Source organism: Manis javanica, chromosome 2 (assembly GCF_040802235.1).
Source record: "Manis javanica isolate MJ-LG chromosome 2, MJ_LKY, whole genome shotgun sequence".
Lineage (NCBI taxonomy): Eukaryota > Metazoa > Chordata > Mammalia > Pholidota > Manidae > Manis > Manis javanica.
This window is the reverse complement of record NC_133157.1, coordinates 105,253,019-105,267,918: the sequence shown is the minus strand read 5'-3', so window position 1 is coordinate 105,267,918 and position 14,900 is coordinate 105,253,019. Positions and strand designations below refer to the sequence as shown.

The 14,900-nt window shown below is 42.4% G+C and overlaps 1 protein-coding gene and 1 long non-coding RNA gene across 5 annotated transcripts in view; one reads left to right on the top strand and one right to left on the bottom strand.

The window, feature by feature from the left end:
• Positions 1 to 9,693, bottom strand: part of PDSS1 (decaprenyl diphosphate synthase subunit 1) — a 49,856-nt gene extending 40,163 nt beyond the window's left edge. For 3 of the 4 annotated variants that reach the window (XR_012127945.1, XM_073229053.1, XM_073229054.1), the window contains exons 1-3: positions 9,459 to 9,693; positions 1,565 to 1,629; positions 955 to 1,075 (exon numbers count right to left, since the gene is read on the bottom strand). Coding sequence is in view for 3 of the 4 variants with exons in the window: in XM_073229053.1 (XP_073085154.1) it covers positions 955 to 1,075; positions 1,565 to 1,629; positions 9,459 to 9,587 (315 nt within the window). In the remaining variant the exon portion in view is untranslated. The remainder of the gene's footprint in view (positions 1 to 954; positions 1,076 to 1,564; positions 1,630 to 9,458) is intronic. The other variant, XM_037004509.2, reaches the window with a different exon arrangement.
• A 2,459-nt stretch (positions 9,694 to 12,152) lies between these two features.
• Positions 12,153 to 14,900, top strand: part of LOC140847781 (uncharacterized) — a 56,178-nt gene continuing 53,430 nt past the window's right edge. Inside the window, exon 1 of the long non-coding RNA XR_012127946.1 lies at positions 12,153 to 12,712. This is a non-coding gene — a long non-coding RNA (uncharacterized lncRNA). The remainder of the gene's footprint in view (positions 12,713 to 14,900) is intronic.

The window sequence follows — 14,900 nt, the reverse complement described above, 5'->3', positions numbered from 1 at the left end:
CTGCCCGGGCTGGGGGTAGGAAGGTGTGTGGGTATAGGAGACAAACCTCAATTTGGAACAGACTTCTTATTTGGGAATTCTTGTAAATGGATAAACCAAGGACACAGAGAAAGGGACAGAACCCCAGTGAAGGGCAAAGGTAAAGGGGGCGGGGTGGAGGTGGAGAGGAAGCCAGGGAGCAAACTGAAGGGCGGCCTGCGGACCAGGAGAGCAAGGGAAGCACAGAGACCAGCGAAGAGCTTCATGGGGTGAGGAGTTGACACGTCCAACATTTAAGGGTCAAGGCAGATAAAACCCAACACGTCTGCTGGATTTAAGAGAGGAAGTTATTGGTGACCACTCCAGAGAGGCTGGAAGAGGAGGCCCATGGTGAGGTAGCATGACTGTGCAGAGCCAGGATGGGCGGTGGCCGAGAATAAAGGAGCAGAGCAGGCCACGTGGGGGCTTCCCAAAGCTCTGAGGTGGTACTGGGGGCTGGGACTTGGCTAGAGGGACAGAGACTCTGCAAAGTCAGGGGACGTTCACTTCACAGAAGCGGGAGGAAAGGAGGCCAAAGAGAGGCAGGTGACCATGTCTGGGGAGTACTTCAGAATCTACGTGAGGATGGGAGTATTTAATGACAGAAGCCCTCCCTGGTGGAGTCTGGCCTTGATGTGTATTTCCACTGGCCTGGAGCAGGTGAAGGAGTCAGAGAGGAAAGGCTGGGGAACTTGCAGGCAAGTCTGCAGCCTGCCCCATGTTTCCAAGCTCCCACTTCTGCAATAACCTCTTTCTGGATGGTAACATGTATTGCATCCTCCACATTGCCCTACAGTTGTTGCTCAGGAAATATTGGAAACTTGACACTGGGGAATCAAGTGTGCAATAGCATTGCACACACCTGAGTGCCTGCACTGTTTGTTCATTATTTTAAGAATTCCATGTTATGCTTCAGCATCATCAAAAATACCTTACCTTTCTAATGTCCTCATACAGACCTTTCAGGTCTCTCCAACCAAGTTTGAAAGGATCGATGTATTTGTTACCACTCCGTGTTCTACTACAACAGCACGCTGCCGATGTCACGTGAGGGAACCTGGGATCAGCACAAACGCATGCAGTGTTAAGACTGAGTGCTGTTTTGTTAAGTGAGATTGTTTCATTTTTAAGTAAGAATTATATACACATATGCATATACATATATGCAGTAGAGTCAGATGATGGAAAATTTAAGCCACTTGTTGGAAATTGAGCATAAATCCAAAAAGGGCATTATAATTTAGAAAAACATACAGAATTCCATTCTTGCTAGATCATATATAGTTTATTTGGTCCTTAAGGTCCTGGTTATAAAATCAAAGAAAAAATCAAAGAAAGACTAAACTATGTTCACTGTGTTTTGAGTTGAATCTAAATTTTATTATATTGCTGTTTTTGGAAAAGGCAGAGATCACACAAGCAGATATTGTGGCACTTAATCAAACAACATATTTAATTTGAGTCTAGCCCACCATAATTTACACTAGAAATTTACTGGCAATATGGCCAATCATTTTAGTAGTCACAATATGGATTATAAACTTACCGTGATATACTATACATATTTGGAAAGGCAGACATTAAATTCTTCACACGGTTAAAATAGGATATCTATAAAATAAAAGTATTAAGAAAGTTGTAATTATATTCATATAGAGCTTTTTTATAACATTATATAAAAACTCCCATAATTCATAATAAATATAATCTTAATCTTTTAGCCGTCCCCTTATAGGTATATTGCAAACTTCTAGAAGAAATAACCTTAAAGTTTCTTTCTTAAAAAGACAGTATTTGTCATTATGGAAAATATAAATAGGTTGGTCAGAGACTAATAAAGATATGTGTTATTTACATTCTTTTTTTGTTTTTATTTTATGTATTTATTTATTTATTTTTTACATTCTTTATTTTTAAATCCTTAAGTCAGTTTAAAACAAAGACTATGCAAAATCCCAAAGCCTCATCCCAGATAGTGAAAAGGAAAAAGATTTCAATGTTAAGGGAAGACCACATTTTTACAAACACTGCCTGTTTTAAGTTACTGATGCTAAACATACTTGGAAGTGGGGCTTCTTGAAAAGTAATGATAAAAAACAAACAGGAGCATATTTTGGTAATATTAACCTAATCAGAAATAAAGAACAACAGAAGACTAAAAGATTCAGAGGTGGTGACAACAAATGAGAGTTCCCACAATTACTGAGCACTCCTATGGGCCAGAAATTGTGACAGGCACTGGGGAGCCAAAGATACAGACTGCCAATCTTGAAGAATTCAGGGACACTGACGGTTCAAAATTATAAATTTACTAATCTAATGTGGCAAGGGCTCTTTTAGAGTATTTGAAGAAAGGATTTTGACGAAAAGGACGAGCTTTGCACAAGAACAATAAAATTAACGCACTCCATTAGTAATAATGTCTTACAAGCTTTTACACTAGTCAACCCTCACACTTGCTTTTATATTTTATATAGCTGGGGAACTTGAAGTTCAGGAGAGTCAAGTCTGAAAAATTGATATATAGCTGTTTATGATATATTAAAAGAAAATAGCACCTACATAACCGTGAATATTATGTGATTCCACTAAAATTTTGCACACACACACACACACCCCACAGAAGTAGGGTTTGGAACCATATAAACCAGAGTATTAAAAACAGTTACTTTGGGATAAATAGGATTGCTAGAGTTTTTTTGTTTATATTTTCTGATCTTTCTTTAGTGAGCCCAAATTGCTTTAGATGTATTAAAATGACAATAAAGGTCGACTCTGTCAGGCAGGCAGTGGCCAAGGAAGATGGTCTGAGTTCTGTTCTTTCCACCACTGCATTATATTCATTAAACCAGTAAAAATATTTATGATGTTCCAGGCAATTACAACATCACAAAAAACATGCGATAACCCCTTTCGATTTTACCACTGTACGACACTTAAACCTCCTGCTTTCCACCTTCATGGGTAATTAATTCATATGAATTAAGTGTTTTATTATAATACTTGGGCAGTTTGAGACCTAACTTCTAACCTGGGGTGAATACTTAAACTCACACAGCTAATATAGAATGCTCTTCACTACCAGGTGGCGTAAAAGTTAACATGGTCTTTGGAAGATAAGCCTTGGTTCAAATGCCATTTCCTGGCTGTGTTACTCTGTGACATGTTTTTGATAATACTCACTCATGGAGAGATGCTGAGATTAATTTAGAGAGTATATGCAAAGCTCTTAGCTCAGAGCCTAAAACCTTGTACACATTCAATACAGCATCTATTCAATCAAGTGATTTTCTGCTTTAAGAGCACCTTGAGGCGACGTTCTCCCAAGCGAGGCTACAGGCCCCCAGAAAGGCAGCAAAGCATTCCCAGGGACTTGCCGACCCAAGAGCCGTGCCACCACCACCAATACCACAACCGATTTCCGATTCTGATTGAGTTCACTTCCTTCCCATCAAGTCTTCTCCCTAAAACCAACCTTACCTTCCATGAATTTACTTGTTAAATAAAAGAGAAAATGCTGAACGAGAATCAAAGACATACTGACAAGTAATTTGGCCCTCTGGTTTTTGGGTAAAACACACTGGTTTTTGTTCTATTACAAGATTTGTTAACACTACCAAAGGAGAAATCGGGAGAATGTACATATATCAGAAAGTAGCAGAGCTGTGTCAGAGAGCCAGTTGTGGTTTTATTATTGCTGCTCTTTGTCCCCAAGGATGGTCAGACCCTGAGAGAGAGTTGAACTAACCAAAATACATACGTCCCAGGCAGACATCAGAAGGCTAATGAACTAATCGATAGGGAACCATACCATGGACACAAATCAGAAACAGCTGGCATGGCCTCGCCCTGCAGTCCCTCCTTGTGGTCACTGAGCATACCCTCTCCAGAAAAGTACCTTTCCCATGCCTGAGGAAGCTGCTTGGTGGGCATGGAATCAAAAAAGGTACATCAAAGAAGCACCCAGCCACGTCGGACATGGTGCATCAGTCTCTCAAAAAAATGTCCTCATCTGTGACACTAGACAGAGTTGGACCTGGTAGGACGATTCTGAGACAGATCCAGCAAAGCCCCGGCACTGTTCCCCTATTCTCTCTTTACCGTCTAGTCTGTGCTAACCCGGCTGCCATTCTGTCTCCAAATGTCAACTTTGTATAAATTGTGACATGTATCCACTCCGGTAGAAGGCAGACTTTTATAAATGCTACACATTTCCTCTTGGTACATAGGAATATGAAGTGTACCAACTCTGACAGAAACAGAAGAGTCCTAAATTTAAATACACTTTTAGAAGAGAAGCCTTGCGGAGAGGAGGTGAACACACCCAAATACTATGTGACCACAGAAATCTCTACAAAGGGCTCAGTGAGTCCATGGGCCCAACAAAGGCAGTAAATTTAATGTGAACATTAAACATTATGCTAAATGCCATGGCCTTCCCTAGGCATGTGTAAACTAAACATTGCAATATGCAGAAAGGAGGAACAGAAACACGGCAACTTACAGGGGCTAATGTGCCCAAAAGGGAGAGAAAGGAGATTGGGTCTAAAGGCAGCATGGGGCAGCATCAGGGACTCAAGGTTAGTGCTGAAACTCTAACTCTACTTCCAAAACTAATTGGACATAAACAGAATCAGAAATGAGAAAGGAAAAATCACAACATACACCACAGAAATACAAAGAATTATTAGAGGATACTATGAAAATCTACATGCTAACCAACTGGATAACCGAGAAGAAAAGGACAACTTTCTACAAAAATACAACCTTCCAAGACTGACCAAGGAAGAAACAGAAAATCTAAACAGACCAATTACCAGCAACGAAATTGAAGTAGTAATAAAAAAACTACCCAATAGCAAAACCCCTGGTCCAGATGGATTTAGTGGAATTTTATCAGACATACAGAGAAGACATAATACCCATTCTCCTTAAAGTTTTCCAAAAAATAGAAGAGGAGGGAATACTCCCAAACTCATTCTATGAAGCCAGCATCATTCCTATGCCAAAAACAGGTTAAAAAACAGGTTAAAAACACCACAAAAAAAAGAAAATCACAGACCAATATCCCTGATGAACACAGATTCAAAAATACTCAACAAAATATTAGCAAACCAAATTCAAAAATACATCAAGAGGATCATAAACTATGAGCAAGTAGGATTCATCTCAGGGATGCAAGGATGGTACATTTGAAAATCCATCAACATCATCCACCACATCAACAAAAAGGACAAAAACCACATGATCATCTCCATAGATGCTGAAAAAGCATTCAACAAAACTCAACATCCATTCATGATAAAAACTCTCAACAAAATGGGTATAGAGGGCAAGTACCTCAACATAATAAAGGCCATATGTGACAAACACACAGCCAACATCATACTTAACAGCAAGAAGCTGAAAGCTTTTCCTCTAAGATCGGGTTCAAGACAAGGATGCCCACTCTCCTCACTGTTATTCAACATAGAACTGGAGGTCCTAGCCATGGCAATCAGACAACACAAAGAAATACAAGGAATCCAGATTGGTAAGGAAGAAGCCAAACTGTCACTGTTAGGAGAGACATGATATTGTATATAAACCCTAAAGAATCCACTCCAAAACTACTATAACTAGTGTTTGAATTGAGCAAAGTTACAGGATACAAAATTAATACACAGAAATCTGTTGCATTTCTATACAGTGACAATGAACTAGCAGAAAGAGAAATCAGGAAAACAATTACATTCACAATTGCATCAAAAAGAATAAAATACCTAGGAATAAACCTAACCAAGGAAGTGAAAGACCTATACCCTGAAAACTATAAGACACTCTTAAGAGAAATTAAAGAGGACACTAATAAATGGAAATTCATCCCATGCTCTTGGGTAGGAAGAATTAATATTGTCAAAATAGCCATCCTGCCCAAAGCAATCTACAGATTCAATGCAATCCCTATCAAAATACCAATAGCATTCTTCAACAAACTGGAACAAATCGTTCTAAAATTCATATGGAACCACAAAAGACCCTGAAGAGCAGAAGCAATCCTGAGAAAGAATAATAAAGCAGGGGGATCTCGCTTCCCAACTTCAAGGTCTACTACAAAGCCACAGTAATCAAGACAATTTAGTACTGGCACAAGAACAGACCCATAGCCCAGTGGGTCAGACTAGAAAGCCCAGATATTAACCCAAGCATATGTGGTCAATTAATATATGAAAAAGGGGCCATCGATATACAATGGGGAAATGACAGCCTCTTCAACACCTGATGTTGGTAAAACTTGACAGCTACATGTAAGAGAATGAAACTGGATCTAATCCCACACACAAAAGTAAACTCAAAATGGATCAAAGACCTGAATGTAAGTCATGAAACCATAAAACTCTTAGAAAAAAACATAGGCAAAAATCTCTTGGACATAAATATGAGCAACTTCTTCATGAACATATCTCCCAGGGCAAGGGAAATGAAAGCAAAAATGAACAAGTGGGACTATATCAAACTAAAAAGCTTCTGTACAGCAAAGGACATCATCAGGAGAACAAAAAGACATCCTACAGTATGGGAGAATATATTCATAAATGACATATATGATCAGGACATCCAAAATATATAAAGAGCTCATGTACCTGAACAAACAAAAAGCAAATAATCCAATTAAAAAATGGTCAGAGGAGCTCAAAAGACACTTCTCCAAAGAAGAAATTCAGATGGCCAACAGAGACATGAGAAGATGCTCCACATCGTTAATCATCAGGGAAATACAAATTAAAACCACAATGAGGTATCACCTCACACCAGTAAGGATGGCCAACATCCAAAAGACAAACAACAAATGTTGGCAAGAATGTGGAGAAAGGGGAACCCTCCTGCACTGCTGGTGGGAATGTAAATTAGTTCAACGATTGGATGGATGTTCCTCAAAAAACTCAAAATAGAAATACCATTTGACCCAGGAATTGCACTCCTAAGAATTTACCCTAGGAATGGAGGAGCCCAGTTTGAAAAAGACATATGCACCCCTATGTTTATTGCAGCACTATTTACAATAGCCAAGAAATGGAAGCAACCTCAGTGTCCATCAGTAGATGAACAGATAAAGAAGATGTGGTACATATACACAATGGAATATTATTCAGCCATAAGAAAACATATCTCCTACCATTTGCAACAACATGGATGGAGCTAGAGGGTATTACGCTCAGTGAAATAAGCCAGGTGGAGAAAGACAAATACTAAATGATTTCACTCATATGTGGAGTATAAGAACAAAGAAAAACTGAATGAACAAAGCAGTACAATCACAGATCCCAAGAATGGACTAACAGTTACCAAAGGGAAAAGGACTGGGGAGGATGAGTGGGAAAGGAGGGATGAGGGGCACAAAGGGGTATTACAATTAGCACATATAATGTAGCAGAGGGGGGCATGGGGAAGATAGTACAACACAGAGAAGACAAGTAGTGATTCTATAGCATCTTACGCTGATGGACAGTGACTGTAATTGGGTATGTGGGGGGAACTTAATAATGGGGGGAGCCTAGTAACCATAATGTTGCTCATGTAATTGTACATTAATGACACCAAAAAAAAAAAGATCTAGTAGGAATGTTGTACACAATCCTATTGCTCACTTATTAAAATGTGATATATTAAGCCAGTGATAAAAAAAATTTAAATAAAGTGACAACTACAGTTTTACTTGATAGTCGATCTCAGGATTGTAAGAAAGTAAAGACTGGTAAATATTTCCTAAGAGGAAACTTTACAACCTTTATTAAATTTGTCAGATTTGTTTTATGTTGAGAGATCACAGTGATATAACACAGAACATGTTTACATCTCACAGATCAACTGTTTTTCTTTTCAGTTTTCAAGATAATGTCTGAGAACAGCTTACATAGAAGAAGGTACTGAAGAAAATCAGAGAGAAGAAATGGGCAATTCACACATGGGTTAAAGCAGAAGAAGAGACTGCATAGCTTTGCCTTTCTTCATGTTCTTGTGAAAAGGGCAGTATTTGGAGGACATTACTGCGAGATAAGCCAATGGAAGCAGGGTTCAAGGAGCAGGGATCAAAACGTCATTAACAATACTGTTCCCCAGGCATTGCAGAGAAACAGCAGTGATACTATACATAAAGAAGCTCTGTCGAGACAATGGTAACCAGGGATCTCCATAACCATCCAAACTTAGACACAATCCTAAATTCCATGTGCACTATAAGTACATATATATTATATACTACACACATATATTATTTACTATATAGTATAAAACTACATACATATTTACACATCTATGAAAATATTAAGGAAATTTAGCTAATGTATAATGATTCCAAGACGCAACTGTGGAATGATCATGTGATACACTTACATGAATAATATCTCTATTCATTGAACAAATATTGACCAAGCATTAACCATGAATACGTGATTTTAGTGGGGTCTAGAAACAAACTTAAATAATACATGCTGCACGGAAACAAGAGACATATGCAACAATTATGGCAGGGAATAGTTCTTAAAATGTGGGATGGGGATACCTGGGCTTCTTTGATCCTTTCATGAGATATGAAAGTTTAACTCTATTCCATATAATGCTAGTACATTCTTTCCCATTTTCACTCTCATTTTCTCGTATGAGTACCATGGGGTTTTCCAGAGGCTACATGTGTTGTGATTACCTTACTGTTCTGATATCTAATAAAATGTTCTTTTGTGTAAAAAAAAAGTAACAGGACAAATTAAAGCTCAAGGTGTCTCACCTTTTGACATTTCGGGCCTTTTCTCCTTCCCGGGCCCTTCCACCGCGACCAGGCGCGCTCTCCCTCCCAAGCGAGCAGCCACTGCCCGCTGTAGCCCGCTGCGCCCTTAGCATCGCCCTACACGCTCCACCAGTGTTTCCGCCCATTCCGAGGCCACCAGGGCCTCCGTATCTGAGCGCTCTGAGCACCTCCTGCTCTAACAGCTCCGTCAGACTCCCGCGTCCGAATCCCTGGCTGTAACTTGAAACGCCTGCGGACGGTCGGCCGGAAGCTGGGGCGCCCCGCACGGGACAGCGAGCAGTGTCCTGGGGACGGAGGGATGTATACTTGGGGCTTAAGGAGTATTTGGGGTACTTTGTCCACACCCCCCGAAACAGTCTGACCACTCGTCCAGCATTTCCCCCGGCCCCCAGTTCCTCCCAGCCCCCCAAGCTGCAAATGCTTCCCAAGCCTCCAGTGCCCTCCAAACCCCCCAGGACGCCGTTCCTCAGCGGTGGGCGGGGCGCCCCTGCTTCAGGCAGCCGCCAGCACCCAGCCCTCGGCGACCCCCGCACGCCGCTGGCCCGGGTTCCCGCCCCGAGCGCCAGCGCACGTGCCGCTCGCTCCATTCATTCTGCCGCGTCGCTGTCATTGGCGCCGCGACCTCTGCGCCGGGCGGCGAGCCTCGGGGCCTCACCTGCGCGCGGGCGGCGGTCGCGGCGCGCGGCCCGGGCGGTTCGGAGCGGCAGGAGAAGCCGTGCCCAGGACTCGGCGCCGCCGGCCTCCAGGAGCCGCAGCACCGCCAGCGCCACCAGCTCGAGGCCATGGTCCGAGTCTGAAAAACGCGGCGGGCCGGGCTGCAGCTCCCCTGCGATCTGGGGACCCTCCTCCGGGACCCGGAGCCGGAAACCTGGCACAGGAAGAGCTTCGGCCCCGCCCGGGCTGCGTCCTCTCGCTCCTCCCCGGGGCTGCGCTGCCGGCGCGGGCCCGAGCTCGGGCGGCTCCCTGCCCGGAGGGCGCGGCAGCAGCCAGGCTGCTCCTGGGCCCGGGGAAAACGCCCCACGACCCCTCCTGGGGGCCTGGCTGTTAGCAGGAAATGCTACCGTGCGCCCGTCTTCCAGGCACGAGATCTGTGGTTCTGAGCATTTGAGCGGTAGTATGACTCTAAAACGGGTTGTAGCCCTGTTGTTGCCGATCCCGGAGGTTACGGTTTTCGCGGCTGCGTCTTGGGGTGTGACCGGCCACACCGGCTGCTGCTTATGGCGGCCCGGTCTGGAAGGAGGGCCAACCTTCTGCAGCTTTCCAGTGGCAGGTCACGCCGCGAGCAGGGCTGTTGTAGGGCAGAGGCTAGATTAATCTCGTCTTTGCACTTTTGGATTTTCTCCTCTGAAATCTTGTAGGCTTAATGTGGCATAGTGAGCAGCCTTGCTCACATCTGGGTATGTGAGGGCCACTCGTGGGTGTACTGAGCTGTGTGAAATTCTTAAGTGTTTGGTGATGTGGCACTTACCTGTAGCCCGCCCAGGGCACACGAGAATGTACCCGATACGAGTTAGAAGGACCTTGACTTAATGTTATAGCCAGCGCTCTGCTTCTCATGGTAGGGAGTATATTTGCGACAGAAATCCGTGTAACAATCATCCAACACAGAGCCAGTGAGGAAAGGTGCAGCATAAGGGATACAGAAATAGAAGAAACTTAGTCCTCAAAAACCTCACGCTTATGAGTAAATAGGCAGCTGCCATTCTGATATTTTTTCTTATTCTGAACCATGCTTATTGCTGAACTGAAAAGTTGAAGCTGAGCACATTATTTTTATATTTATCTTCAAAAGTTTTTTCTAACCAAATAAAATCATAGAACAAAAAAGTTTATTAGAGTAAGCCAATTTTATGATTTTTTCCCAACCTTGAGTAATATTATGTTTAAAAAGCCTCAAGTGTTTTACAAATAAAGCTTATTAATAAAGTGGCTTATCTTGATAGAAGTTTACATATTGAGGAATAACTGATACATAGAATTTGCCAAGAATAGAGTGTAGCAGTAAACATTTGCACTGTACTTGCAACAATCCTATGACCTAGATGTTACCATTTGCCCTTTTTTGCAGATAAGGAAACCAATATAAAGGAATTGAGCCTCTTTCCCAAATTCACGTCACTGGCAGACAGAGCACTCTGCACAATTCTATCTGGCCATTTTCATTTAGAAATTGTTTCCCTGGGTTAAAACAAAACATCTGTATCTTAAAAAGATGTAAAATGGCAAGGCTAAGTAGTGAAAGCAGATGAGACTCATGAAGGACCAACCGGTCAAGCATGAGTCTAGGAAGCTAAAAACACTGAGCTGTGCAAGGAACTGAGGAAGAAGAGACTCTTTTCGTGCAGTGTTAGGAAAGGACTTTGTTTTTTTGACTGCTGCTTATGCAAAAGAAGTGACCAGTATTGACTGGTAACAATGGAATAAGTGTAATTGAAAGCATTTTCGAAGTTGTTATTTCGATGTTTTAGAGTTGGCTACATTTTAAAACATTTTCATTCCATAATGATGATACTATTTGAAACAGTATCTATAGTAGGAGCTGGTTTACAGAAATGGAGAGATTATATACATAAGACATGTACATAATATATACATATTAACCATGTTCTGGTTCCTAGAACATGAAAACCTCTTTATCTGATACTACTAGATGAATAATCAATGAATTAACAAGGTAACTGAACATTTATTGAGAGAAGAGGTTCAAACAGTTGCACTGAATGGATATCAGTTTTGTGGATTCCATATTCTTAGGCAAAATTGAATTCTAGAGAATTTAATTTTGGAAGGACTGATTTCTCTGAGATGTTAAGGTAATTGTCAGGGTTCTGTGGTGACACTGAAACCACCTGTTGGGGGGTTGACAACCCATGTTTTCCCCCATGATGTTGCCTTATTCACCATGTACTTAGGGGAAAGTGTAAAGGGTTAACTCTGGCTCACATTTGCCTTTTCTATATTCAAATGGGGAAGATATAAGATTGCTCTTACTCTGACAGTTCACCTGGGCTTGGGTGGCATAAATAGGAGTTATCCCAAACACTTGAACAAATAAATTGCCCTGATAGTACCTTCTCCACTGATTCAAAAGATCACTTGCATTATGTAGAGAATTCTCCCATTACTTTGGCTGTTTCTGTGCATTTTATTGAGTCCCATTGATTTTTGCATCTATTTTGGAACACCTATTTCTAGTTATTATAAAATTTATTGTAGTCTTATAATTTTTAATATAAAGAATTCCACTTTTCTTATTTAAAATTTTTTTTATTTTCCCAGATTGTTTCTTCAAAAAAAATTCTCACCAGGATTTTGGTTGGACTTCCATTATGTTTATTAAATAATTTGGTGACAATGACATCTTGACACTGATCTTTCTAAAAATACCATCTTTGGGAACTTTCTTTAAAAAAATCTTTTGTTAACTTGATGCTTCCAAACAAAATAAGGGAACATAAAACGTTTTAATTAACTTTGAAAGTAAGATAATTTCCACTGAAGTGCAAACACACAAGAAAGATATGCACGTTTAGGCGGATATTCTAAATTCTGTGTTCGGTTAATGATTATGAATGTACCTGAGCTACAGTGAGGCGGTTTACATCACTTCTAGTCTGAATTCTTAAATATTTTATCTAAAATGAACAAGGTATCAAGAAAATAAAGTAGCAAAAATGCACTTGAAGTCAGACATGATTACACCGATCACACAGAGATGTTTACAGTTTTCCCTTAGGACGAGTTGCCTCTCTTCTGCAGAGCGTTCATGAGATCTGGCATGAAATCCTGCTCCCCGCTCCCTCCCACACCGGGTGGTCCCATGTTCTCCTGCCTCCTTGGGGGAACCGGAGGCCTCCCGGCGGCAATGGAGACCTCGCGGCTTCGGGGCAAGGGCAGGAGGCGGCTAAGGTAACGCGAAGCCTGGATCCCCCGCAAACGACGGCGGAGGCGGGGGCACGAGGTCCGGCAGCGCCTCGATAAAATCGGGGGACGGCGGAGGGAGCTGGTCGTGCCCCAGAGGCGGCGGCGGAGGGGACGGCCGGAGGGCGTCGGGCGGGGCCGAGAAGCTGCAGGGGGGCTTGGCTTTGGCGGGGCTCACAGGGCTGCCGCTGGGTCCGAAGACCGGCGCACGGGGGGTGAATGGCGGCAGGCTGGACTTGAAGGTGATGGCCCTGGGGCGCTCCTGGGTCGTGGGTGCCATGGGCTGGCTTCTTCTACTTAAACAAAGCAATAACCGTATTACTCTTGATAACACGGCCACCATGGAGATGGCATTTCCATTGACAGGTGACAGCTGACGGATGGAGGCAGCGTCTGCCCCCCGGGGAGTCTCCATCCCTCAGTCCCGGAGACTACAGGGAGACCAGCTAGCTCATCCCTGCTCTGGGATAGGAAAATGACTCCGCGTGGCCTTTACCGTTATTACCAATGCTCCTACTATTAGTTAACATTATTACCTGGCACTATCCACATATCTTCCTCCATAAATGAAAGACTCTGCCCTATTCGAGGCGATAGCTGTTATATGTAAAGATTATACACGTATCCCCTCCCAAAGGGCCTTACACCAGAGTTACTGATGTCTTTCGTGGGATTGATTTAGCTGCTTATCGACTCACGACCGTCTTTGTTTACACTACAGTCATCCAAAGGCAACTCACAGTGGAAGTAAAATGGCTCTCCTGCAATTCCCACTCAACACCTTGGTTCCCAAGCGAAGGCTGTTAGCGTGAGATCCGCTATCTTAACACCATCTCCGTTTTGAGAAGAATGGAAATTTCCCGCCTGAGCTCAAGCCATGAGAATACCCTGTTTGGCCCCTATCAGCCCAACCACAAAAGTTACCTCCCTAGCAACCCCTAGCAAAGAGTAACCGCAAAATTTCCCGCCTCCCAAAGTGACCCCTCGCTCTGCAGATGGGGGCCTCAGCTCTGGTGCAGACCGCCTCTGCAGATTTATCTCCAATAAGCCTGTGTTGTTGTCAAGCCACGTCTCCTCTATTTTCTTTCCTAACCTAAAACCTTACAAAGCCGCCAGGGTCGTGAGCATATTCAGCCATGATATTTTTCTGAGTTCAGCTGGTTGTGAAGCTCACTTGTCAGGAGCAGATGTCTGTAAAATTATTTTGCTCCCATACCACACCTCCAGTGGCAGAGTGGCGGTCAAGGAGCTTCCCAAAGCCTTCCCCAGATCTTAAATGTCCTACTTTGATTAGCAGGAAAAAGATGGAAGGGACAAAGAAAATGGAAACAGTTCTCTCTGGGCTACAGGTAACCTTTGTGCATCTCTCTCGGCAAAGAACTGATGTGCCTGCTCTTGTGTCAGTGTTAACTTGCTTGCGTGCTGAGAACAAACGTGCCTTTTCCCAGGACGGTGGGCTACCAGGGAGGAGCCAATTATACGCTCTGATTCCTCTGGTATAACAGCTGCTAGGGAGGTGGTGAGTGGACCAGAAATGTGAACGCCTGGTCTGTAGTCTTAGATTTAGCTTTTCTTAACTGAGAAAGTTGGCTGGCTAATCAGCTATAAAACAGATATCATAAGCCCTGTTTTATGTCTCAAGGTTATGATGAGATCACATGAGATAAATGTGCAAGTGGATTCTGAAAAGTAAAATCAGGATGCATGTGCTATTTGGTAGACGCCAGAACACCACCAGACTTGGCTAAAGGCTAACAGAGGCACAGTCTTTTGCCAACAGTGGAATAGATAATAATATATTACAGCCTCCCCAGGAATTTCAGGCAGCTGATTTGAAAACTGAATCCCTGTTTTAGGGTTATTATCATTGCAATTTACATTTTATCAGGCTTTCATTTTCTTTCTTTCTTTAATAACCTCTTACAACTGAAAATTAAATTTAGAGGTTTTTTTCCCTAACAAAGTGCCTGATGATTTTTTGTTTTACTTAGTTTATTTGTTTAGCATGATAAGCTAATTAACTGGTGATGTATTTTAAAAAACATTTCTGAGCAGGTGATTTGGGAATTGGTGTTCATACATAGTTAAGTGATTTCTATTCTGGGATCCTTTTATTCCTTTCAGCATTTAAAAATGTTTCCTTTTAGTTGGTATTATAAAAGCCGTGAAAATAATA